The 27,038-nt window shown below is 34.3% G+C and overlaps 4 protein-coding genes and 1 non-coding gene across 7 annotated transcripts; 1 reads left to right on the top strand and 4 right to left on the bottom strand.

The window, feature by feature from the left end:
• The first annotated feature begins 1,568 nt into the window (after positions 1 to 1,568).
• Positions 1,569 to 5,248, top strand: LOC8287741 (mitochondrial adenine nucleotide transporter ADNT1). The gene is made up of 8 exons (XM_002509884.4): positions 1,569 to 1,864; positions 2,558 to 2,606; positions 2,837 to 3,000; positions 3,198 to 3,235; positions 3,723 to 3,835; positions 3,914 to 4,027; positions 4,286 to 4,630; positions 4,802 to 5,248. Exons 1-8 carry the CDS (start codon positions 1,704 to 1,706, stop codon positions 4,883 to 4,885), a joined length of 1,068 nt encoding a protein of 355 aa, XP_002509930.1. The 5' UTR covers positions 1,569 to 1,703; the 3' UTR covers positions 4,886 to 5,248.
• Positions 5,249 to 5,629: 381 nt separating this feature from the next.
• On the bottom strand, positions 5,630 to 13,320 carry LOC8287740 (COP1-interactive protein 1). 3 transcript variants are annotated; one of them, XM_015715028.3, is made up of 4 exons: positions 13,040 to 13,320; positions 11,272 to 11,449; positions 10,507 to 11,004; positions 5,630 to 9,960 (listed from the first exon to the last, which is right to left on the bottom strand). In XM_015715028.3, the coding sequence occupies exons 2-4, from the start codon at positions 11,363 to 11,365 to the stop codon at positions 5,942 to 5,944; spliced, it is 4,611 nt and encodes a 1,536-aa protein (XP_015570514.2). In that variant the 5' UTR covers positions 11,366 to 11,449; positions 13,040 to 13,320; the 3' UTR covers positions 5,630 to 5,941. The 3 variants fall into 3 exon arrangements, with proteins under 3 accessions (XP_015570514.2, XP_002509929.2, XP_048230862.1); XM_002509883.4 differs by having other exon boundaries at positions 5,630 to 11,004; positions 13,040 to 13,305; XM_048374905.1 differs by lacking the exon at positions 13,040 to 13,320 and adding an exon at positions 12,202 to 12,219 and having other exon boundaries at positions 5,630 to 11,004.
• A 701-nt stretch (positions 13,321 to 14,021) lies between these two features.
• Positions 14,022 to 18,225, bottom strand: LOC8288051 (COP1-interactive protein 1). The gene is made up of 3 exons (XM_002509882.3): positions 18,050 to 18,225; positions 16,690 to 16,846; positions 14,022 to 16,352 (listed from the first exon to the last, which is right to left on the bottom strand). The coding sequence occupies exons 2-3, from the start codon at positions 16,751 to 16,753 to the stop codon at positions 14,092 to 14,094; spliced, it is 2,325 nt and encodes a 774-aa protein (XP_002509928.2). The 5' UTR covers positions 16,754 to 16,846; positions 18,050 to 18,225; the 3' UTR covers positions 14,022 to 14,091.
• Positions 18,226 to 19,367: 1,142 nt separating this feature from the next.
• Positions 19,368 to 19,450, bottom strand: TRNAL-UAA. The gene has a single exon. It is a non-coding gene; the product is annotated as a tRNA-Leu (tRNA).
• A 1,217-nt stretch (positions 19,451 to 20,667) lies between these two features.
• Positions 20,668 to 25,728, bottom strand: LOC8287738 (crooked neck-like protein 1). The gene is made up of 7 exons (XM_002509881.4): positions 24,413 to 25,728; positions 24,256 to 24,321; positions 23,093 to 23,237; positions 22,788 to 23,006; positions 21,618 to 21,813; positions 21,328 to 21,523; positions 20,668 to 21,043 (listed from the first exon to the last, which is right to left on the bottom strand). Exons 1-7 carry the CDS (start codon positions 25,567 to 25,569, stop codon positions 20,932 to 20,934), a joined length of 2,091 nt encoding a protein of 696 aa, XP_002509927.1. The 5' UTR covers positions 25,570 to 25,728; the 3' UTR covers positions 20,668 to 20,931.
• Positions 25,729 to 27,038: the final 1,310 nt, after the last annotated feature.

Here is a 27,038-nt window from a genome sequence, read left to right as displayed (position 1 = left end):
AAGTTTTGGTACCAAATTGATATATAATACCTAGTATTGGTACCAGCTGGGATAATTACCCGTGAATCTAACTTGTGTGAAAACAGCATAAGGACCACAATTTGCAAGGTTTTCTTTTCTTTTCCTTTTTATCTTTTTTTATTTTTTATGTGATTCTTAATTAAGTTTGAGATTTCATTAAAAAAAAAAAAAAAAAAGAAAGAAAAGGAAGGTGCTTAAATGTTTTTGTTAGTATGGATCTTGATGGTTGTGTGGCTAGAAACAAATAGAGGTCACTAGTTAAAAACTGCACCTTCAACTTCTTGAAGAGGTGTTTCCAATTTATAACTGTTCCTTTCATTGATTTTCATTTTCAGGCATAGATGTGCTGTATGCTAGACCTTGACAATTCCCTAAAAACTTGTGGACCTCAAGCATCAATTTTGCTCCTACTTTGCCTTGTAGAGAGACATTGACACTATGGATAAACAGAAGAAAACAAATAAAGAAAAAGTATTTAAAAAGAAATTGCTTATCTTAACACTGATGACAAGGGTTCAAGTGCACCAAATCTGTCAATTTTGTGGCAGATAATGGTGGTGAATCAAATTTAATTTACATTACTTTAAACTAAAAATACAGACTTTTAAAAATAAAGAAAATAACAATAATTATGTAAATTTATAATTTTTTTATATTAAAGTGAAGTAATTATTGTATGATCAACTAACTATTAAGAGATCAATATAATATAACTTTATTGAAATTTAGTATCAAATTTTTAATTTGTTAATACTCTAAACACTTAATAAAAGTGAGCATGTTTCAATTAACGGAAGTGTTAAAATAATTTTATAAATTTGGCCATTTCTATTAATTTATTATTTGTGATTGACTGAAATTTTTATTAAATGTTCTGATTTTTTAATCTAAATTTGTTCGATGTGAATTGTTATTATATAAATAGAAGTAATATATATTAGAATGATCATATTGTATTTTTGTTTTAGTTATATAGCATATTAAATACTTTATAAAAATTTATAGCAAAATATAGTTGAAAAGTATAAATTTAAACAAGTATATTAGTGTATTTATAACTCTTGTATATATGAAGTGCGGAGAAATATTTGTGAATTTAAATATCTTTATTTTTTCAGTTAATTATAAATTTTATAAAATTCAAATTCAAATCTGATTTTTTTTAATTTAGTCTAATCATATTATCGATTTGATTGATATTTTTTTAATTTTTTTAATTCAGTCTAATCGGTTTTTTTTAATAAATAACTTTAAATAATAATTAATGAAAAGATATAAGACATTAAATTTTAATATTTAATTAGCAAGAGATGAATTTTCAATATTAATTTTGTAAAGTTTCCCTCTGAAAACTTTAACTAAACAGCAAAAAGAGGAAAAAGGATAAAAGAAAAGAAAAATAAAAGTAGCCCTAACTACCACTAAAAAGGGGCGCCCGTATAACCATTTCCTTCTGTTATTTTCCTAATTTAATATCTCCCAGACGCAGTACAAGCGTAATGATAATTAAAGTAACCCGCGGGTTATATAAGCCATTAAACCCTCGATTAACAATTAAAACCTCATTTCCTTGGACTGCCCTTTCTCTCTTGCAAATGCGAACTCTTCTCTTCACTGAATAACAAGAGCCGCCGTAATAATTATAATACAAACGCCGGAGGTTTATTCCTAGAGTTCCGGCGATGGCATCGGAGGATGTGAAGACAAGAAGCGAGGCTGCAGTTTCGAAGATCGTCAATCTGGCGGAAGAAGCGAAGTTAGCGAGAGAAGAGATTAAAGCGCCAAGCCACGCTCTTTTTAGTATCTGCAAGTCCTTAATCGCCGGTGGTGTTGCCGGTGGAGTGTAAGTTCTTGTCTTGCTTTTTTCTTTTCTTTTTTGGTTGTCCAGTCGACCTGATTCGTGATGTCTCTGTAATTCTGTAACGTGAAGCTTTTTTCTTCCCTGTTATTCTTTCGTTGTTCTAAGTTAAAAAAAATGATAATTTCTTTTTGTTGTTTATGATAGTTTCTGTTGAATGCCGTTTTGATAGAAAAAGAAATTGCGTAAAATGAGAAATTTATATTAAAAGTGCGTACCTCTTAATTTGTACATCTATACAATACTATGATTGAGGCATATGTATCTTAAATTTTTAGATAGTAACTTATTTTGGCATTTTTAAATTTGGTTAGCAGGAAAGGGAGGGGTTGTTTAACTATGCGATAATTTTACTGTTTATTCAAGTTTCCTGAAGACAGAATTGTTTAATGTGGAGTTCATGGACTAGCATTAGTTTGCATCGTGCTATTATTCCATCAAAACAAATAGACTTTCCGAACAAGGTTGTATTATTCTAGTGCATATCTATGGTTATTGGAGGGGTCATTTGCTGTTTTTGTTATTCTGTGTGTGGTTAAGTATTATAGGACGAATAAGTTAGTATGTCTTCTACTTATATGTGCAAATGTACTGTTGTGCTTTGCATAAACCACTGAATGTTTACTATTTTGTGATATTTCTTTGTGCTAAATGTATGATGTGTACTATATGTTTCAGGTCACGTACTGCTGTTGCTCCCTTAGAAAGATTAAAAATTCTGCTCCAGGTAATGAGCAATTAGAAAATCTTCTTCTGTTCCAACGAACAACTTAATTGCATACTGGATATTTCCATTAAGTTCTTAGTCTCTCTATTTATAATAACCTTTCCCCTTGTGTGTCTTGGGATCTGTGGCGAGATAGGATATCGGGAAATCTTCAGCAATGACACTGGGGAAACTGCATGCCCCCCTACTGAACAATCATAGTAATAGGTTTTTGCTTTTGGAATATGCAGGTTCAAAATCCGCATAGTATAAAGTACAATGGTACTATTCAAGGCTTGAAATATATATGGAGAACTGAGGGTTTCAGAGGATTATTTAAAGGCAATGGCACTAATTGTGCTCGCATAGTTCCAAATTCAGCAGTCAAGTTCTTTAGTTATGAGGAAGCTTCCAAGTATGCTTTGGTGCTTCTTTCTGTGCAATTTCTATAGTTTTCCAACTTCTAAGCTTTCATTTCCTTTTTTTTTTTTTTTTTGCATTATGGGATTTACATGTTTAAGTGACAATATTATAGGTTTTGTTTTCTCCTCCATCTGTGCTCTCATTATGCCTAACAACCAATTCCTTCCCTTCTGCTTTCAATTGTGACAGGGGTATATTATGGATGTACAGGCAGCAAACTGGAAATGGTATGACTTTTATTTGTTATACTTGCACTTTCCTAGAGATAGAAATTGATCTAGTGTTTTCCTATGCAGTGATTAAAATTCTATTCTGATCTTTAATCTGCATACATTAAGCTTTCTTCTTTCCTGTTTTTCATAAGCTGTATGTAGGTTGTTCTTCATCTTCCGTTATTTTTATTTTCCTTAATGTGCATGCGTTGATTTTTTTCGGTGTTTATGCATTGATTAATTTCAAAATCAAAACTGAAAATGTTACATGGGACTTCAATGAATTATATTGAGCTTGGCACATTTTGCAAATGCCTTATCTTTTGCTTTTTCGAGTAGAATCTTCTGAGGTTAATAAGTATACCAGTTTACATATCGGCTCGATGCTTGATAAGGAGTGAGGGTCTGCAGACTTAATGTGATCACTGGATCATAGATTGTAGATGCTGATTATGATAAGAATCTTGAAGTAGTTAATTCATGTTGCCATCGTCTCTTACAGATGATGCTCAGCTTACTCCACTTTTACGTCTTGGAGCTGGTGCATGTGCTGGAATTATTGCCATGTCAGCGACTTACCCAATGGATATGGTCCGGGGTCGGCTAACTGTCCAGGTATCATTCTTGATTTGAGCTCCTTTGCTTCTTATTGATTTGGTGCTTAAGTTTTTCCATGTAATTTTTTCTTGCCAGACGGAAGCGTCTCCTCGCCAGTACAAAGGAATTTTTCATGCTCTTTCAACAGTCCTCAAGGAAGAAGGTCCCCGGGCTTTATACAGAGGCTGGCTGCCTTCTGTTATAGGAGTAGTAAGTAAATCAATTAGATATCTGTATGCTTTCTTTTATCTTCCATTGTGCATATGTGCAGTGCACCTTGAAAGCCGATAATCCATGAAAGTAGATTTCTGTTTAATCTATAGGTTCCAGTTCTGGGGGGATCAGAACTGAAATTTCTGCTTCCTCTGCTAGGTCATTTTTTTTTTCAGAATCAACTCTCTCCTTGTTGAACTTTACATGAATACCATGTAATCTTTACTTAGTCAGCTAAATGTATGATGCTTGTAGGTTCCATATGTGGGTCTAAACTTTGCAGTGTATGAATCTCTAAAAGACTGGTTACTCAAAAGCAAACCTTTTGGATTAGTTCAAGACAATGAGTTGGGTGTGGCAACAAGGCTTGCATGTGGAGCTGCTGCTGGAACTGTCGGCCAGACAGTTGCTTACCCTCTTGATGTTATTCGGAGAAGAATGCAAATGGTTGGCTGGAAGGATGCTGCTTCAGTTATCACTGGCGATGGGAAGACTAAAGCACCACTTGAATATACTGGCATGGTTGATGCCTTCAGGAAAACAGTTCGGCACGAGGGATTTGGAGCATTGTACAAGGGGTTGGTTCCCAATTCAGTGAAGGTCAGTATGCTAATGCTGTCTTAGGCTGTAATTAGCTTTAGAGACTTATTGTATCACTTTATCACTATCCACAAGGGATTTTTTTCCTTCTCTAATTTTAATCACGGGCATACCGCATATTGCTAAATTTGGTATTATGTAACATTTTTTTTCTATTGGTTGTGTTTTTAGGTGGTTCCATCTATAGCAATTGCATTTGTGACATATGAGTTGGTGAAGGATGTTCTTGGAGTTGAGGTGAGGATATCTGACTGAAGCAGGAAGAATTCTAAAAGATTAAACTTCCGTGCTTCATTTGCAAGAGGAGAAAGGAGCGTTGGGAGAAGGTCAGCAAATTGGAATATCTCAACTCCAGCTAGCAAGGAAATTTAGAAGCCCGACTTTTAACCTATGTTAATATATTCCTCTATCCCATCTTATTCTCATTTCTATATGTAAACCCATCTTAGTTTTTAGATGTCTTATTCATATATGTCATGCCAATAAGTATTTGTGAGGAAATGATGCACCCCGTGCATTCCATTAGCTTCTTAGAGAGTTTTAAAGTTACTCTTTTTACCTAGTTCTATCTGTGATCATTACGAGTTTATTTAATAGAATTTGACATTTTTCTAGGTATTTACTGTTGCAACTTTTTCTTTTTTCCTTTAGTGGTTGGTTTTACGTATGAAAGTGGTCTCCTAAATAATTGTGGGTGCATCGAGTCTTCACATTTCCATCTTTGCGGAACCATTTGATTTGTATACTTGTCTCCCCATGTATGATGAGCAACTTTGGAACTCGTTGCTACTCGAAGTTGAAATCTTTCAAACCAAACATTCGGCTGCTATTGCAGCATAAATATGTAAAACTATAAGTTGGATTGAGCCTATTGAAATTCAGTAATAGGTTACAAATTGAAGGTAACATTAAATGACTGCTGCAAGTGCTAAAGAAAAACGGAACAGAAACCGTATCACCTATAAATACATTTTAAATTATTATTATGACTGATAATTCTTGTGTTCGAATTTCCTACTTTATTCCATAAACTTGTAATGAATAACAGTATAAGAATGTTTAAAGTCGCAATCCAAAACCATATTTCCAAGCACAATACAGAACATGATCAATGACCAAGAATTCTATACAACTCTAGTGTTGATGAATCGAATGCAAGCCAGTCTTATGATATATGGTAACCAATAACGATCAACCATTGCCTAGAATGTGATATTGACAATGCCCTTATAGGAAAAAAATTGAAGAAATGGAACATAATTCTCGAACAAATACCAAAATGAATGTACTGGGATAGGAAAATGGAGACTTCTAAGATGTCCTCTGGTCTCTTACTGGCATCTTCGACACCATTTCTCTGAGATAATCATAGCGACTGCGGTGATAATCAATCCACACACACAGCTGCCTGATGGCCTCCCTCTTCTCTTCCCCCAGGTCTACTATACCTTCATCCTTCTCTTTCATCTTTGTCTCCAGTGCTGCTACCTTTCTGAGCAGTTCACTGATAGCTTTGCTTAAGTTCTGTTTCTCCCCTTCATCCTTGCTTCCCTTAACCTCTAAGCCTTCAACTTTCTCTCTCAATGCCAATTCCCGTCCTTTTGTACTCTGCAGTTGCACAACTAGATCACCCACCTCTTTTCCTAGTTGCTCCTTCTTATTCTTCATCTCAATTAATTGATTCTTCACAATCTGCAACTCGATCGACAGTTCCAAAATACATTGTGCGTATCTGCTACAGTCCTCTTCAACTCTGAGGGTCAAAATTTCCATTCCTTTCAAGGTACTGTTTACTGTCTCTGAAGTATCTTTGACCATCCTGTGACATGCGTCTTTTATATCAGCAATTATTCCAGACAGTGTAGCAACCCTTTCCTGCAGTATTCTCTGCTCTTGCAGGTAACTGGCTTCAGCCTTTTTAAAGCTCTCTTCCTTCTCAGATAGTAATTGTTCTGTGACCCGGAGCTTCTGGTTAGATAACCGAAGCTTAACTTCAATTGTTCTGACATCTGCAACCAGAGAAGTAAGCTCATCTCCTTTTAGTTCAAGATCTTTCTTCAGGTCCTCAACTGCTTCTTCCAATTCAGCAACCATCTCATCTTTGGAACTAGAGATCTTCTGGCATTCTTCCACTTTCCTTTCAGATGCCTCAAGATTTCCCTTGCACTCCTCAAACCAATGTTCCACTTGCTTAAACTCCTCACTGAACCTCCTGACTGTGTCCTCCTTTTCTTCCAGCACTTTTTGTTGATCCGTGATCCGGCTCATGAGCTCTGTCTTTTCGTTTTCCATTTGGGCAAGGATTCCCAGATTATCTTGTTTCTCTTTCTCAAGCTGCAACTGCAATTCGTTTTTCTCAGCCTGCAAGGAATCTAATTCCAGTTGCAGACTGTTAGCCTGTGCAGTTAAGGTCATTATTTTAGCAGAAGCTTCATCCTCATATCTTGCCTGAAGGGCAGCGAACTCGAGCCTTCTCTCTGTTATTGTTTTCTCCAATCTAAAAATTTGATCCCGCAACCCCTGCATTTCCTCTCCCATTCGCCCATTCTCCTTAACTTCAGTTCTTATTTGCTCTTCGAGATCAGTTTTCTGGTCGCGTAGAGTCTCCATCTCCAATCCCAGATCATTAATTTGCCCTGTCAAACTTTCTTTCTCTCCAAGTGTTCTCTGGCGATCCTCAGTATTGCATGCTATTTCCTCTTTCAGGGTTTCTATTTGAATCAGGAACTGCGATATTTCCTGAGTTTTATTCTGGAGTTGCACTTCCAATTCAGCTTTCTCATTGCATAAGGAATTCAGTTGCCTTCGTAACTCATTAACCTGATCCATGAGACCCTTAACCTGAATTGAAGCTTCATCACCTTTACTTACAATCTGCTCTTCCAGCTCTGTTTTCTCGGTGTGTAAAGATTCCAATTCTGCTAGCAGAGAGTTGATTTGCGACGTCAGACTGTCTGCTCTAGACGACGATTCTTTCTCATTATCCCCAAGTTTCTTTATAAGAGTAGACAGCTCATCCCCTCTCTCTTTTGATATCATTTCAAGTTCTGAAATTCTGGCTTCCAGACGGAGATTTTCTTCTCCAACTTGTTTTGCTTCAGACATTTTGCTCTCAATCTGCACCTTCATATTTCTATTCAGGGATTGTAATGATTCAAGCTCCAGTTGTAAGGAAGTGACTAGTGCCTCTAGTTCCATTATCTGAGCTGATGATTTGTTCCCATGTGCCTCATGCATCTCTGAAAGAGATGAAAACTCCCTTTCCCTATCATGCAGTTTCTCCTTTAATTGACCCGATTCAGTTGCAAGATCTTGTATTGTGTTCCGTGCCTGCTGAATCTCATTTAAAGTATCTGAAACTTTTGAGGTTAGAGAAAGATTCTCTTCTTCAGCAACTTTCAGATTGTGAGCAAGATCTGATACTTTCTGTTCTGCAGATTCCAGTTGCTGCTTTGTGCTGAAAATTTCCTTCCTAAGAGTTTCTAGGTCTTGCCCAGTAGTTTCTTTTTCATCCTGCAATGCATCAGCAAAGATTCTCAAGTCTTCAGCAGTCTTTTCCACCTCTTCAATTCTTCTCACAGCAGTCTCTTTCTCCATAAGTAGGTTGTCTTTCTCACTGTTCAAAACTTCCAATTCATGATTTAGTACTGAAATTGTTGAAGTCAGAGATTTATTCTCTTCCACAGAAACTGTCAAATTTTGGCTTAAATCTCTCACTTGCAGCTCTGCAGATTCCAGTTGCTGCTTCATACTAGCAATATCAGCTCTAAACCTTTCTAGTTCTTGCCCAAGTGCTACCTTTTCTTCTTGCAGCTTATCAGCAGCAATTTTTAAATCTTCAGCTATTTGTGCACCCTCTTCAATCTTTGTCATGGCAGTCTCGTTCTCCACAACCAAGTCAACCTTCTCTTGGCTCATCTTCTCCAATCTCTGATTCAGTTCTGCTTCTTTAATGGCAGAACCACCAAGGTCTTGCTTGAGTTCTCCATTCTCAACTGAAAGTTTCTCTTTCTCTGCATTTAATCTTTCGGCTTCTAACTTCAAATTTCTAAGGACCTCCTCTGCTTCTTGTATCCTCCTTAAAGCTGTCTGATGTTCCAAATTTAAAGCTTCCTTTTCTTCCGTGGTAACTGTCAACTTACTCTTCAGGTCTGCAACTTCTACATTCAAGTCGTCCTTCTCTTTGCTCATTTCCTCCAATCTCTGATTCAATTCTTCTTCTTTGTTCCCAGAAGCATCTAGGTCTTGCTTGAGTTCTCTATTCTCAATCGAGAATTTCTCTCTCTCCACATCTAATCTTTCAGCTTCTAACTTCAAATTTCTAATGATCTCCTCTGCTTCTTGTATCCTGCTTAAAGCTGTCTGATGTTCCGAATTGAAAGCTTCCTTTTCTTCAGTGGTAGCTGTCAACTTACTCTTTAGGTCTGTGACTTCTAGAGTCAAGTTGTCCTTCGCTTTGATCATCTCCTCTAATTTCTGATTCAATTCTGCTTCTGTATTCCCATAAGCATCTAGGTCTTGCTTGAGCTCTCCATTCTCGACTGAAAGTTTCTCTTTCTCCGCATCTAATCTTTCAGCTTCTAACTTCAAATTTCTAATTATCTCCTCTGCTTCTTGTATCCTGCTTAAAGCGGTCTGATGTTCCAAATTGAAAGCTTCCTTTTCTTCAGTCGTAGCTGTCAACTTAATCTTCAGGTCTGCAACTTCTAGATTCAAGTTGTCCTTCTCTTTGCTAATCTCCTCCAATCTCTGATTCAATTCTTTTTCTTTATTGCCATAAGCATCTAGGTCTTGCTTGAGTTCTCTATTCTCAATCGAGAATTTCTCTCTCTCCACATCTAATCTTTCAGCTTCTAACTTCAAATTTCTAATGATCTCCTCTGCTTCTTGTATCCTGCTTAAAGTTGTCTGATGTTCCGAATTGAAAGCTTCCTTTTCTTCAGCGATAGCTGTCAACTTACTCTTTAGGTCTGTGACTTCCAGAGTCAAGTTGTCCTTCGCTTTGCTCATCTCCTCCAATCTCTGATTCAGTTCTGCTTCTGTATTCCCATAAGCATCTAGGTCTTGCTTGAGCTCTCCATTCTCGACTGAAAGTTTCTCTTTCTCCGCATCTAATCTTTCAGCTTCTAACTTCAAATTTCTAATTATCTCCTCTGCTTCTTGTATCCTGCTTAAAGCAGTCTGATGTTCCAAATTGAAAGCTTCCTTCTCTTCAGTCATAGCTGTCAACTTACTCTTCAGGTCTGCAACTTCTAGATTCAAGTTGTCCTTCTCTTTGCTAATCTCCTCCAATCTCTGATTCAATTCTTTTTCTTTATTGCCATAAGCATCTAGGTCTTGCTTGAGTTCTGTATTCTCAATCGAAAATTTCTCTCTCTCCACATCTAATCTTTCAGCTTCTAACTTCAAATTTCTAATGATCTCCTCTGCTTCTTGTATCCTGCTTAAAGCTGTCTGATGTTCCGAATTGAAAGCTTCCTTTTCTTCAGTGGTAGCTGTCAACTTACTCTTTAGGTCTGTGACTTCTAGAGTCAAGTTGTCCTTCGCTTTGATCATCTCCTCTAATTTCTGATTCAATTCTGCTTCTGTATTCCCATAAGCATCTAGGTCTTGCTTGAGCTCTCCATTCTCGACTGAAAGTTTCTCTTTCTCCGCATCTAATCTTTCAGCTTCTAACTTCAAATTTCTAATTATCTCCTCTGCTTCTTGTATCCTGCTTAAAGCGGTCTGATGTTCCAAATTGAAAGCTTCCTTTTCTTCAGTCGTAGCTGTCAACTTAATCTTCAGGTCTGCAACTTCTAGATTCAAGTTGTCCTTCTCTTTGCTAATCTCCTCCAATCTCTGATTCAATTCTTTTTCTTTATTGCCATAAGCATCTAGGTCTTGCTTGAGTTCTCCATTTTCTAACTTCAAATATTTAATGATCCCCTCCGCTTCTTGTATCCTACTTAAAGCTGTCTGATATTCCATATTCAAAGCTTCCTTTTCTTCAGTGGCAGCTTTCAACTTACTCTTCAGATCTGCAACTTCTAGATTTGCTGTTAAAAGTTCTTGCTTCACATCTTCTGTTATTTTCTGATATTGACTTTCCAATTTTCCATTTTTACTGCCTTTGTCCTTTGAAGAAAGATCGGGTTCTGAGTCCGAACTTGATGAAGAAGAGGTTTCTGTTTTTGGTTTTCCGTGAAAATCCTTTCGTAGCTCTCCCGTTAGATGATCATATTGCTCATATAGTGATTGGTAGTGCCTGTGAAAATCCATAATGAGCCCAATCAGAGGTTCTTTTCTGGAGTTCTCTGCTAAGATCTCATCTTTTTCTTCAAGGTCCTGCTCTTTGATAAGCTTCAAGATCTTTTCCACTTTGTTATCCCATTCTACAGAAACCAGAAGATTTGTTTAACACTTTAAAGTGCGAGGAAATGCTTATTTGAAAATGACGAAAACTTAAGGAAAGAACAAGGTTAGTGTAAGGCATAACATGAGAAAACACAACTTAAATAGCAGCTTAAGCTAAATACTGTGCCTTAACTTGCATTTCCACATTCTCAATAATGTCATTGATAGAGTATTATCTTTAAGAAAAAGAAAGGTCATTTACAAAACCTTCACAAACTTTTGAAGTCATTGATAGATGAGATCACCTGTTTTAGTTCCTTTTAGCTGTTCAACTTTCTCTGGATCAACGTGACTTCCAAAGAATGATTTTATAGACTCCCTAAGGCGCCGTCTCCCCATCTCCTCTTCAAAATTTCAATCAGCTTTCCTTGATAAGTACATCAAAACAAGACATTCTCCATCTTTCACTCAATATGTCGAATTCTGCAAGGAGAATATGGATACAATTTTATATCTCATGGCTGATTAAATACAGAAATCTACCAGAAAGCCTACTCAGAAATTTATCAAATTTGGCAAAAAATTATTAAACAGGAAGATTGAATTTCCAAACACCAAGATGAGACCTGATGGTTAAAATGCAGAGAAATAGGAACCTAATTCAAACAGGAAAATCTATCCAAGTATAAATATAATATTAACAAAGTTCTGTTTTGAACAAAAAAGTTTCCGTTTGCAATATGCACCGCAAAGCACCCAATAATTAACCTTAGGACAGCCAAGTAGCAAACTGAACTGATATGGAAATATGAAGCTTGTATAAAAGCTAAACTACGTCAATAACCAAAAAACGTTGGCTATAATCTATTCTAAGCAAAGCATATGGTTTTCCCATTAAAATGGAGGTTGCAACTCTGTGGTAACAAAACAATCCCATAAATTGATAATTTGGCTAGTCATTGGTTCTCCATCACCATTATCCTCAATAGTCCACTAACAGTACCCGTTTCCAAATGCACTCAATTTTTTATCCTAATCTTCTTTTAATTTTATATTTCTCATCTCAATCATCTTGTTAAAGATTCAACGGAAAGAACAAAGATCCAGAATGGGTCCACCAATCAATTTAATTAAATCTCATGTCATGTGACTAAAAATAACAAAACATTATTTTTACACAAAATTCCAAAATTGTTAAACTGCTTAAACAAAATCAAAACAAGAGGGGACGTAACCGTAGATCTGGCGCCACCTCATTGCCACTGAAGTGTGTTCTTTTTCTCTCAAACCAAAAAAAGACAGCTATTTGCAGTAACAAGAAAATCAAGTCGTTCTTTTTGTTATTTCCTATTTTTTTTCATAAAGAGAAAAAAAAAACCACAAATGGAAAAGCCAACCACAAGAAGGAGGCCGCAGAGGGGACCACTACAGCGCGTGAAATACACTCACGGTGGAGATCCGCGTCAGCGAATATAATACGGTCACCTCATACTAACTCAAAAAACAAGATAGCCATTGCTAAAATAGCAGATTAAAGTACAAGATAAATCGTTTTTTTCTTAAAAAAGAAAAAACACTATTATTTCAGTCCTTATAAGCTACTTGTAAATCAAGAATTAAAAAATAATAATAATAAAAGTTATTAGGAAATTTCCTTTTCTTGTTCACTTTCTTTCTTCACAAAATCCTCTTGTAAAAGCTTCTTTGTTAAGATTCTACAGTATCGGAAAAATCTAAGAAGAAAGAAAGAAAAGGAAAAAAAAAAAAAAAAACTGAACATACTAACAAAATGCAAAGAGTGATAAAATCATGAAATGATCATGATTTCTCGAATTCAGAGTTTATAATATAAATTCTTGAATTAAAGAACTAGGAAACAAGAACAAACATGAAAGAAGAAAAGAAACGAGCTAAACTCATGTCCAGTCCTGAATCAATAACTCAAGAATCAAGAACACTAAGTTTGAACTATTCTAAAGACCAAAAATCGATCAGGAAACTCGAAATGATGGATAAATATTGAATAAATAAATAACCAGTTCAGATTCAAAATAATGTAAAATTAACATTTACCTCTAATTCAGTGCTCAAAGAAGAGAAGCTCGATTTCTGCAAGAAAGAGAAAAGAAACGCTCTTTGAAAATTAAAAAAAAAAGAAAAAAGAAAAAAAGAAAAGAGCAACAAGAGAGAGAAAACAAAGAAATGTGTGTGTGAGGGGGGGAGAGAATTAAAAAAGAATTAAATGAAAAGAAGTTTTTGTTTTTGTTTGGACTGTGAACTTCCACTCTCAAAGCGACCGGTACAGCAATTCTAGCTTCAGTTTGCAGGGGTATGGAATCTTTGGACCTTTCCTTTTATCTAATTATCCTCTTTATTTTCCATTTATTACTCTTTGTGCCACCGCGATTCTTGTTGGTCTTTTTCAAGATATCGGCTATTTTGCGTCAAAGTTTCGTGATTTATTTGTAATTATGTAGAAAGAGAGAGTTGTTGTAATAATTGAGCCCACCACGAGTTTCTGATCCCCCGCTGGTCTTTTTATTATGTCTGGATATACGTTTTTTTGCTGTTATTTCTCTGCCACTTAAATCTTAATAAGAAGAGCTTAGTTAGTAAATGTTTAACTCTGGACATTAAAAAGGTAAAATATGACTATAAAACTCTACTTTCCTCAATTTCTTATTGTTTTCAGTACTTTTATTTCACCCTTTCATTTTTCTCTTGTTAGCTTTTTTATTTTATTTTATTTTATTTACTTTTAAAAAAATTAAATAGATTATGAAAACATGTCAGTTTCTAAAATGTGACTTTCAAATTTGAAGATAGAGACATTTCAAAACTTAATAATACAATATAATGCAGCTCAATTAGCAATTGAGAGTATACATCTGAAAATATGATATTATTGGATTAAAATTTAAAGTATATCCATAAAATTACACCTTGTATCCATAATTTGGAGACTTGAAAAAGAAATGTAAAACGATTGCAACTATTGTCATCTACATGTAATTTGTTAAAAGCATGAACTAATGCATATATCTGTTAGATTAAATTGAACAACAGCGTATGTATATATATATAAATTAATAAAATTTTAAAACAAAATAGCTTCAAAATCTCACTTAAGTTGGTTTCTTGAATCTAATAGGCATCTTTGATACTGCTTCTTTGAGATGATCATAGCGGTGGCGATGATACTCTATCAATACACAAAGCTGCCTAATTGCCTCCCTTTTCTCTTCACCGAGACTTGACATACCTTCGTCTCTCTCTTTCAGTTTCTGCTCTAAATCTTCCACTTTCCTGCCTAGTTTGCTTGCAGCATTCCGCCTGTCTCCCTCGCTCTCTTCTTCTGTTTCCATGTTATAATTCAGTTTCTCGACCTCATCCTTTTTCCCTGTTAAACAATTCTTTGCAACCTGAAGCTCATTCGAGATTCTTGAAATTCTTCTCAAGAACTTCCCATTTTCCTCGTCCATTTTCTTCATCATTATATCCAATCCTGTCAGCATATTGCTTCCTGATTCCAACAGCATATCCTTCATTTTCTTCGCTTCAGCTTCACATGCTGCTTTCTTTTCATGAAGCTCCTTATTTTCTTGCTCAAGCTTCTCTAGTACCTTCTTGTGGCTTTCCCTAGTTTCAGCATGTAGCTGTTCAGCAACTCGGATTCTCCTAGACAAAAGGCGGATATGATTCTCCATTTTCATCTGGAACTTTTCTGCAAGTTCATCGATCTTTCTTTCGAAAACATTGTGATTTAACTTGGCAGAATCCATTGATCGATATTTGGGGGAATCGGTGGCTGACATTGATCGATATTTAGGGGAATCAGTGTTCGATGGTTGTTTTTGCGAATCTAGTGAATGGTGTTTGATTAATTTGCTCTCTTCAGAAAACTTTTTGATGGTATCATCTTTTTCTTTCAGGGTCTTCTGTTGGTCTTCAATCTTGCTTGTTAAATTAAGAATTTCATTTTCAACCTGCATCAGGTTTTCTGCAGACTTTTGCTTTAGCCTTTCATTTTGTTCCTCCAACTTCCTTTTCTCAGCTACTGAGGAATCCAATTCCTGTTGTAGGCTGTTAACCTGTGCTTTTAGTGCCACAATCTGAGTATAAGCTTCATTGTCCTCATGTTCATATTTCTTATTAGAAAGCTCGTCTTCTCTCTCCGCCAACTTCTTCTCCAATTCCAAAATTTTATCTTGTAGCCCACCCTTTTCTTCTCTTAGCTCATCCACTTCTTTGTTTTTACTTCTTATCATCTCTTCCAATTCATTGTTCTGATCATGTAAGGAGTTCACTTCCAATTTCAAATCATCCATCTGCGCAAGAAATCCTTCTTTCTCTTTTAGCATTCCTTGTTCCTGACCGTTCTTACTTGCTATTTCGTTTTTCAGAGCTTCTATCTGACTCAGGTTTCCATTAGTTTCTTTTATTTTCATGTCTAGTTGAAGTTGCGATTCAGTTTTCTCCCTGCGAAGAGATTCTAATTCCTGCTGCATGATTTTGAATTGGTCCTTTAAGCCCTTGACCTGAGTTGATTTTTTATATCTTTTACTTCCTTCCATTTCAGCTAGCTCTGCCCGCAAGTAATCTGTCTCCAATTGCAGATCTTTAACCTGTGTCACCAGAACTTGTATCCTAGATGTCAAATTGTTCTCAACTTTTTTCATCTGCACGGTCATCGCAGAGATTTTATTTCCTTTCTCTTCTGACATCAACTCAAGCTCTGAGATTCGGGTATGAAGTTGTGCATTTGTCTCAACAAGTCGTTTCGCTTCATTTTCTTTCTCTTCAATCTGCACTTCAAGACCATTTTTCAAGCTGTGCAACGATTCCAGCTCCATTCTCAGCATTGTTAACTGACCTTCCAACTCCTTTATCTCAGCTGATGCTTGACTCCCATGAACCTCTTGCACCTTAACAAGGGTTGAAAATTCTCGTTTTCGCTCTTGCGCTTTGTTCTTCTGATCTTTTCTGGTAATTTCCGCCTTTGGCGATTTTCCAAAAGCTGTCATGTATTGCAAGTTAGCTGATGCCTCAAAATCTTCGGTGTCAAGCTCTGCCTTAATGCTGTCTGATGACTTGTTATGCCTATTTATCGGAACACCATTTTCAATGTCCTCAGAGGAGTAGTACTCCGAATCAGAGGTTGGTGTAGAAGAAGAATTTTCCTTTTCTTTTCGGCCACGTGCTCTTTTCCCAATCTCTCCTCTAAGATTATCATATTGTGAATAGAGAAACTGATACTGTTTGTGGAAGTCGTGAACAAGTCCAATTAGTTCTGAGATTCTCATCGAGTCTTCTGAGAGCTTACCTTTCTTGTCTTGGCCATTGCTCTTGATAAGTTTCAAGATCCTTGCAACTTTCGTTTCTATTTCTGCAAACAGGAAAACTTTCAGCTCCAACACTTGAAATGAACAGACACTCTGCAAACTCGAATCCTGATGCGCAACATTTTGATAAATATTTGGCAAATCTGAGCAATGCATTGCTCAAATTCATTAGAAACAACGAAGACAAATTGTATATACTCACACTTAAATACACTTAAAATACAGAAGCTTTTCAGATCCAGGTTAAGAATATGCAGCTAGGATCTTATAATCCAACTCATCAGAATCAGATTTACGACATGCTTCCTTATTATCCTCAAGAATAAATAAAGAATCAACATGGATGCTTCCATGTAATAATTATTAAGTAAAGATTTGCACCTTGTTTATTTTCTTTCATCTGTTCGATGTCTTCAACATTATCACGATTCTCAGTGGATTCCATAGCTTCTCAAGGTCTCATCTAATTGAGAATTTACAGAAATCTCAGTAAACAAGCAATTCTAAAGAGAATCCGGACTTCGTCTTGACTGGAGACCTGAAGAGAAAGGCCATAACGTTTTCCTTTTATTTTTCAACACCGATAAACTTACAAACGAAAAAAGAATACACCAATAAACTGAATCATCTAACATGAACATATAACAGAAAAGATTGCATCCTTGTCTGAAAGAATATATTGAACAGTTTAGTGATTGTGACATTTTAACTTAAATGTAATTAATGACTTTTGCAGGAAAATTCATGATCCAAAGAAAATGGGTTTTGTTAGATATCAAGTAAGGCCTTCTGTTCTCAAGAAAATAAACTTAGTCTAAACTTATGAAGGTGGTAATGACAAGAGTTCTACAGGAAAATTCAGCCTTGGATATAAAAATGGTAAAGAAAACTTTCCAGGAGAATGGGGGTATTAAATTCACTGGACCACCTTCATAAAGTCTATGCTTCCGGCCGGAGTTATATGGAAGGGGATTAGATAGCATTAAATTAGAAAATGATCTTAAATTTATTAGCTTCAAGGTGAAAAAAAGAAGAAAAGATTATAACTCTAACAAAAAATACCAAACAATTTGAAAAGAAAAAAAAAAAGGAAGGAAAAAAGAAAGTAAGAACTGAAGCCTTAATTGCACCAACCCATGGTTTGACAATAACTATACAAAATTCTGATGATTCATTCTCATTTTCCAGAATTGAGGGTTGTGATCTATGCATGATTCTGACAGCATGACCCACAAATAATAATAATAATAATAATAATAATAATTTATATTAATAATAGCAGGCCTCGAACAGATTAAATTCATATATATGCAAATGAGGCAATGTGCATGAGAATTGATGTGTCAATTTCAGAGACAAATATGAGATCATGAAATAAATATCTCTGCAATTAAAATAAAAACATTTATATAATTATCTGGATGCAACTTCTTTATCAGTATCTTCATTAAACAATTAAGCCCTTTATCTATAATCCGCGCAATTTGTTGACTTTTGTGGATTAATTGATGTTTTCAACATGAAAGCGTTGACAGAATATGAAATTTAAAAAAAATCGTAGAACTATTGGAAAAAGGAAAAAGAGGATCCAATCATCATAATTAATTAAACCAATAAAATATGAAATTTCGATTTCATTCTTAATTAGTTTGTGCATTTTATATAGGAAAGCAAAACAATATGTTTTTCCACAACAAATATACAGCAAATCAACCTACAAGAAATTTAAAAAAGAAATTACCTGTACAAGTAACGAAATCTCAATCTGAATGCAGTTATGAATAAAAATTGTTAACGTCTTTTTCCAAGGAAATGAAAACGTAAATAGAAAAAGGAAATTATAAATAAATATTATTAGCTACCTCTCTCTCTCTCTCTCTCTCTCTCTCTCTTTTCTTTTTGTGTTCAATGGCTGCATTTCTGTCCCAGCCAAGGGATGGAAATTTTGGCGCTTCTTTTAAAACAAATACCCTTTGATTTCCGACTTTTTACGATAAAACCCACCGGACTCGGACGGCAAAATCTCGTTATATTGTCCAAACAAAATAGCGCGATATGCTCTATTAACAGAGGAATTATTTGGTACGCATTGTCTTTCTTTTTGTTTTTTAAGTAATATATAGCTCTCTCTAATTTGTTCAAGTATTTCAATCTTACTTTACGAATATCCTAAATTATATTAAGTAGTTTTAAAAATTAAAAATCTGGCGTATTTCTAAATTAATTAATAAAAAATATATATATAATAAGAATATTCCATCCTACAGTATGTGTTATCTCTAAAGTTTATTTGACGATAATTATTATTTCATATAATATTTAAATTTGTGGAAATAGGGCATTAGCTCTTAGATTCAGATGAGTTTAAATACAGAGCGCAAAATCCTGAGATCTTATTGTAAGAAATAAAGAAATTTGTGGAGAGAGTTGATTGCGGGCAGCCGTATGATTTGGGATGTTTTGTTGTTGTGAACAGTTTCAAACTTATTACATAAGGCCTGCATTTGGGAGTGGATTCGGAAGATAAATAGAGAGAGCAATTTCGTGATTACTTTTAATTTTCTTTTGAAAACAGCCCTGCACACTGTAACTCATTTTCTTTCAGTCTTCACATGGAATTACAGCTAATCTTTTTACTTATTTGCCCATTCATATTCATACTACTTGTTCAGTTCTGAGTCTCTGTCTTTTTCTGATTTCTTTTCGTTTTTCTTTTTTTCTTGGACTTTATAGCTTCTACTCAGACTAACCATTCGAATCTGGATGCTATTACATCTTCTTTTTTCAAATTTTTTTATGTAAATATAATTTTTGCATATAGATATTATATTAATATAAAAGTAAATTATTGTCCTAATATTAAAATTAAACATTTGATTATAGAATTACTGGATAAGATGTGTCTTCAAAATATAAAATTGAAAAAAGGATTGTTGGTATAAAACTCGAACTAGAATTAAATCATCAATGATCTCTATATTGGATGAGGAATGCTGGGGGAAAAGGGGAAAAAAATAAAGAAAGAAAAATAATAGGACAAAGAAATAAATTAAAAAATATGCTGGCTATGGGGTTCGAACCCATGCGCACTTATGTGCAGAAGATCTTAAGTCTTCCCCCTTAACCTCTCGGGCAAACCAGCTTCTTGTATTCGATGTCAGTTATAATAATAATACATTTTTTCTTATTCTTAAGCAAGTCCCCGAGACGGCTTTAAATTCCCTGACGACATTGTAGAAAAGAAAAAAAGTTCTTGGTGACAAGAAAATCACAAAAATTTCAAGTCGGAGCTTTAACTAATTAATTAATTGTTTATGGGTTTGTTGCACAACTGAAGACGGTGTTACCTTAATTATAAATAACAGTTTAAAATAAATTAATACAAAAAATTTTAATCAATTGATCAATAGCTTGGAATTATTTGTCATGATTTAGAAACAATAGAAATTTAAAATGTATTTCAGAGTATATCTACTAAATTTTCTATTTTTTTTTAAATAAGGAAAATATAAAAGTTATGTAAGATATTAATTAATTCATTTATTAACTATATTTATATAAAATTAATATAAAAATATAATTAACATGCTATTTTTATAATTAAAATCATTTGATAATCAAAAGCTAACTTATTAGTTTATATAATAATACTAAATATATAGTTAAGATGTTAACTTTGGCGACTGAAATTATTATTTAATTAGCTAAAAATCATTTATTAACAAATTTATTATATAATAATCAGAGAAAATAAACATCATCATTATGTCACAACCATTATTATTATTATTATCATCATAAATAAGAATGTAAAATAAATTAATAAAAAAATCTTAATAAAATTTTTAATATCATATAAATATTTTTCATGTTTTGAGATTTAAAAAGTTCAAGTGTTTTTCTTTATAAAATTGTCAACAGTTAAAATTAATTATACATCAAATATAGAAAATTATATATCATCGCTATACTTATATGTCAAAACAAGCTTCTGTAGACATGAAGAATAAGCATTTGTAGACATGGAGAAAATGAAAGAAGATCAGTGTGTCAAACTTGCCATAAGGAGGAAAACAAATTTCCAAAATGGAACGTTCAATACAGACATTGGAACTTTATAAGATAGAATCAGAAAGTATATAGAAAGCTTGAGCGGAAGAGAAGCCTTTAAAACTTTCATGGCTTAAATATAGCATAAATTTAGCTGAACACCAGACATAACAAAGCCAAAAAGGTTGCAATTAGAACCCAAAAAGCAGGCAAGGTTGTTAAACAAAAGCTGTTAATCCTCGACAAAATCTTCCATTCCCAATGCTTTTTACAGTTTAGGAAAATCATTGTGAAATTGTAGGACACAAAGGCACAAATTAAACTCAACCATTAATGCATGTTACAACTAGTTTCCAATACTTCGAACCGTCTGATACACAAGAGTCCAAAGACGGATTTCCCCAGCATTTTCTCTTCCTTGTTTTCCTCCAAAATACAGATTCCTAACATGGTGCAATCCATTTCTCGAAAGAAAAATGTGCAGCCAAGCTAAATTCTCACCGATGTACCACATCAACTTAATTTAATTATACACATTTGTAATAAATCATCCTGCAAAAGAACAGAATGCCATTAATCTTCGGTAGACACCTTTTGCTTCTTCCAGCGATATGCAGCTTCCAAGATCTTTAGATTTGGGGCCTGAGTTTCTTCTGGGAATATATAATCTATATATTCCTCCAGCCTGCCATCAAAAATCAGTTAGCAGGATGCTATCAAATACAACAAAGAAGCAAATGAAAATAAGCAGCACTTCCAGCTGTACAAATGGGCATGAAAATGTGGGAACATAAAATCAATTCTTCAGCTAAAAAATGCAGTTTATACCATGTCAAGTCAGGCATTGGACCAGCAGTTAGTCTGACAGACCAAAAATAAAAATAAATTCAAAACTAACAAGTTTGACATGAAAGTTACTAGTGGTTATAATATTCATTTCATAGTGATAAACGCAAAATCATGACATACCCAGTAAGACCATCTTCTGAAGCAATAGGCCTCCTCTTCTTGAGTTTTTTAGGAAGCTTAGGTTGGACTAAGCTAACATCACCTAACTCGCCAAAATTGGCCTCTGTGTTCAACCATTCTTCCAAAAGCATAGCACGTTCCTCCTTTAATTCAGGTGCAGACGTTCTGAAGTAGTTAACTGCTTTCTCAAAGACCCCTGGGAAGAAAGAAATAGGAAGGTAAGACCTTTACATAACCGAATAAAATATTAAAATAGAACTGCTAAGACATAATAAATCGTGAAAACTTACTTCTTGCATTTTGAATACACTTCCTCTTCTGGTCTTCTTCTGACTCTGTACCCTGAACAACCTCTTCCATTGCAGATGCCTCAAATTTAGCATAACTAATCCAAACCTTTAAATGCTTTGTTCGATCCAATAGTCTCTCATAAAGCTGTCGTGTTCTATCATATTCCCCTTCAGATATTTCAAAATCAATATATGCCTGTATGCAAAGAAATATCATTTTAAAACGATGATAAATTATTGTAAAGGAAAGCAGGCAAAATTTATTACTTCACAGTGCCTAGTCCTTAGGGTGGCAAAATAGTCCTCCACTACAACGACAACTTTTTATTGGCTATGTTGCTCGAGGTCAGCCATGGAAGACATAAATTTACCAACACCATTCACAGAACAGCTCAACACTTCATAAAATATTCACTATTATATTTATTTTTTTTTTTTTTAGAGCTGGGGCCACCTCATATGTACAAATCTGCATCTTTCCTCACTGATCTATATTGTAAGCTCTAACCAAACAAAAAGTATGATACTGCATGTGAGCTGTTAGTTTATCAGCAAGAAATAAACTCCTGCATCTGGATACACCATGATATATACAGGAGAAGCACCATATAAATTTAAACTTAAAACAACATCTGTCTTTCTCCATGCGTCCATACCCGGCCTCAGTAAGACAGGTGGGACTCATAGGGAGGCAAGGTGAGTGTATGATTGACACTTCCAACTAAGCGTGGATGAGACCCAAGATAATCGATAATTCCAATTATCAGCATTTCAGCTTATCTCAGTTTACAAACTTAGAATATGAAGATAAAAGATAAAAAGAACCATTAATACCACAAAAGATGAGTTTGTTGTAGGTGGTGGTACACTCATACAGTCATAGAGTTCGAGGACAATTTGGGCATTCTAACTCCCTTGTCACATTGCGACAAAGAACGAGGAAAGCTAAAGATGAGAAATTGGGTGGTCAGTTTGCAGTGGAGGCTGGGAAGGGGAAGGTTCAACTGTCAAAAATGCTTTTGGTACTTAAGCAGATAGCTAGATTGAAGCAATGAGCGATAATTAATATACAAATATCATTTGTTAATCAATAGTCAAGAAACCACCATAGCAAAAAAAACCTATAGGATGCTTGAGCTTTAACTAAAATGCGGACTCCAACAAAATTACCTTCCACAATAACTCTGGCATGTCCAAGGCTGGTTGTGCAATTGCAAGCTCAAAAATTGCTCGTGCTCGGTCCGTTTCGGCCAAGGATCTCTCCAATTCTGCATATTTGCTCCAAGCATAACAATTCTCTGGTGCCCACTCTAAATACTTCTCATAAAGCTTTCGGCAGCGATCAATATTACCAAGTTGCAGCTCTATCTCAATATATTTCTTAAAAATCTGTTTTGATGTCATGCAAAATAGTGAGAACATAACGATAAAGTGCAATTTAATTTTCACCACTAAAGAAGTAACTTATAATTTACCTTATCTTTGGGAGCTTTACCAATGGCATTGCCTAAAATTTGGCGAGCACCCTTGAGATTCAATTGCCGTATTTCAAACTGGCCAGCTAAAAGCCATATCTTTGCAAATGAAAACTTCTTGTGTGGAATTAGGTTCAGACATTCCCTGAAAATTTTCGAAGTAAATCAGAAAAACTCAACAATGTCTAAGGGATACCCTATCTGTGAATTGCATAAATAATACATATATATATAATGCAAGCGCATAATTGAGTCTTGTGTGCACAAGCAAGAGGAGGACAGGGTGAAGAAAGGCCCATAAAACAAAATCACATTGTATTCTATACCCCACATAAAGATACTCATACCCAAAATGTAGCAGCTACGGAGTTCAAATTCTACAAGTTGCCATGATATTATCTAACTAAATAATTAAGATGGTCGTTTAACATAAGGATCTTCACCACATTTCCCAAATAAACATGATATAATGATATGTGATACGAGTTGAACCACCATAAGCCATTTTATTCAATATTCTGCTCTCCTTTTCTTTCCTTTATCCCTCACAATTGGAGTGGATGTCCCAGTGTGCCTCCTCTACATGGATGAAGCACTAAAAGAATCTAATAACATACAGTATCAGAGACTCCCCAGTAGGCTTATCTATTATCAGTAACCCTAATTTCACCTTTCACAATTCTGCGTGCATGCTTCTATAAGATCCATCATATTGTATTAAAATTTTCCTGTCAGCACTAAAGTGGAGAAATGAGAAAGCTTAACCAAATGAAATGTGAATATTCCTAACAGAAAGTGGTGAGAACTCAGCTTGAGAACTATATACAAGTAGCGAAGTAGAAGATGAGAAGCAACAGCATCAAACTATTGAACTGTTGATCAAGAGAGAGTCATCCATTATTATCTAATGCATATGCTAGAGGTTCGAAAATGTACTCAATCATCTTCTGCTGAAAGAATAGTTCTGAAAAGATCCTTGAGTCATCCACTATTATCCAATGCACCAATTAAGAACAACTAATATTAAACTACCCATAACTTATTTCTAATTTTTAGTGAGTCAAAATGTAAGCTCAATATATCAATAGCAACAGCAGTAGCAGTCTGATAAAAATATTTTTAAAAAAATTGAACAGTGTATTTGAATCAGATAGCAGGTATACCTATAAACGTCCCGTGTTCTCTCAACATCTCCTGCATCGAGTTCTTCATACAGAGCATAATTTATCCTAAATCACATAAGATAAAGAAACCATCAAAATTTACACTAAAAGAAACAACATACAACTTGTTAAGATCCAAATTTATATCAAAACATACCACAAATATATATATCTCTGCCAGTATCTCTTTTCCTCAGCAGGTGGCACATTTGCAATTGCACGTTCATAAACCTCTCTAATCCTCTCTTTATTCCCAACGCTCTCTTCTAACCTAATGTAATCAAACCAACAGTCATAATTCAATGGATTCTTCCGCACTTCATCTTCATACTGAAACCTCCTCTTTCCAACAATAGCATCTTCAATTCCTTCCTTATCACCATACTGTTTCTCAAACGCAACGAACTTCCTATACAAATCCTCTGCTCTCCCTTTCGGTATATGATCCAAAGCAAACTTATAAATACACCTTGCACGGTCCGTCTCTTTACATTTCTCTTCAAACTCTGCAAAAGCAACAAACAACTCCTCTGCTTCCTCGTCATCAGCCAACTTCTCTACCGCCCTCTCATACACATTCCTCGCCTTGGCAATCTCCCCATTCTTCATTTCAAACTTAGCATACCTAATCCAAGCACTTACTTTCGGATGACATTGTACGAACCTTTCGAAAATAGCTCTGGCGCGTTCAATCTCATTATACTTTTTCTCGAAATTAATATAACTAATCCATCCTTGCTGATCTGGCATCCAACTCATCCATCTTTCAAAAATTTGTCTAGCACCAGCTACATTACCAAGCATTGTCTCCATATGAATATACTTATACCATAACTGATCAACCCTAGGCAATAAAGTAACTGCCCTATCCCACACATTTCTCGCATGATTAATAAATTTATTTTTCATTTCAACTTCTGCATATTTTAACCATAATGTATGATTCCTATAATCAACTTCTAATGCACGTTCCCAAACTGACCTCGCTCGATTAAAATCCTTTTGTGACTCTTCCCACTGTGCATATTTTATCCAAACGCTAATGTTCCATCGAACGCGTCTAATCAGGTCTTCGAATTCTTTTCTTTTACGGAGACGGTAATCTGCTAGTTCACTTGAGTCTGTGATCTTTTGCTTCGGAGGTCGGATTTCAGCTTCTTGACGTTCACGTGCTTCGCGGAGGATTTGCTCGGCGGTAATTTGAATTGGAGCTGGTGTTTTGTTCTTAACTCGTGTTGGCCGTGGGAGTTTCACTTCTGTGTCTTTTCGAGTCAGGTAGCCCAGCGATGGATCGGCATCTTTCGCGGAAGACATCTCGTCGGAGATTGATCGGAAAAAGAGAGTTAGGGTTTTGTGGTTTAAGAAAGAGAAAGTGAGTTTGATTCGATTGGATTGATCAATAGTTGTTCGTCTGTGTGAAATAATGAAACGGTGTAGTGTGTGCGGCTTTGGCCTTTAGGAACACATCATATTTTTATTTGCAAGGGAAATATATAAAACGCACCGTCCGCTGTATTTGTAGTCCGGTTTCTAAATGGCAAAAGATTTACAAATCTCCATTATTTTTTGCCGGCCTAAGAGCCTAAGATATGTTAGTAAACAATGAAAAACAGAACAAGGATAAAGCTACATTTAGTTAGAGATTCATAATCTATAGAATTAGATTTAATTTTAGCTTAGTTAAATTATAAAATTATTTATGTTAAACTTCATTTAGTACAAACATATTTTTTAGTATTATTAATTATATTATTGTTTTACATATATAGTAGAATAATTTAACCAATGATACAGATTACTAAATTGATTACGGTAACTAAATATTTTTTGATGTGTATGAAATTATATTTTTTTATTTTTCTCAAAAATCTCTAAATCATTGAATATTAGTTAGTTTTATAATTCTTTTATTATTATCTTTTCATGTTTTATTGAATAAGTTTTAGTGTTTTTTTATTACAACTTATAAATATTTATAATTTAAATTTATTGTGCAAATGAAATAAAAAAATTACTACAAACTATTTTAAGAAAACTAATAATATAAATGTAAGAAAATAAATCTTAAAATTAAATAATTATAGCTGCGGTATTAGTAAAAAGATTTTATATAAATTTTGGTGAAAAATTAATTTAATTTAATTTTCAATTAAAATCTAAAGGAAAATGAAAGTGAAATTTTTAAAATCATTTTAAGTAAATAAAATAAAAAAGTAAGGCTATTTTAGATATTAGAATTTCATTATTTATGATATTAGTAATTCCATTAAAGATGATTTACTAAATATATGGGTGACTCAGTATTAGATAATACTGATTTTATAGGTTAATTAAATTCTTGAAATTATTAAGCTAATCTTTAACATATACACTAAAATATAGAATTATTTATTAATATTATGGCTCAATTAAATAATTTTATGAATCTAACAAACGTTAGTTATTAATTTTAATATAAAATATATTTGTCTTTTCTTACTACTTGCTCCCAGTTTTTATGCAAATCTTAAGGTTTGATAATTTGATATTTTCGAGTAAATTACAATATATTAATAATTCATGGTAAGCTTTTTAGATATATTATATAGTTAAGTTCGTTAAATTCGTCAGTTGCAGAATTTAAATACTTTATGAGTATTAAATTAAAATGATTGATATTTTTATTTGATATTTAGATAATATTCACATTATTATGTTATGTTTGGTTGAAATTTATTAAAAAAATTATTTCATCTGAAAGAAATATATACGAGATAAAGTAAAATAGAAATTATAAAGTTCAA

Source organism: Ricinus communis, chromosome 5 (genome assembly GCF_019578655.1).
Source record: "Ricinus communis isolate WT05 ecotype wild-type chromosome 5, ASM1957865v1, whole genome shotgun sequence".
NCBI classification, from domain to species: domain Eukaryota; kingdom Viridiplantae; phylum Streptophyta; class Magnoliopsida; order Malpighiales; family Euphorbiaceae; genus Ricinus; species Ricinus communis.
Note: the sequence above shows the minus strand (reverse complement) of the source record. Positions and strands in the feature narration are given on the sequence as shown.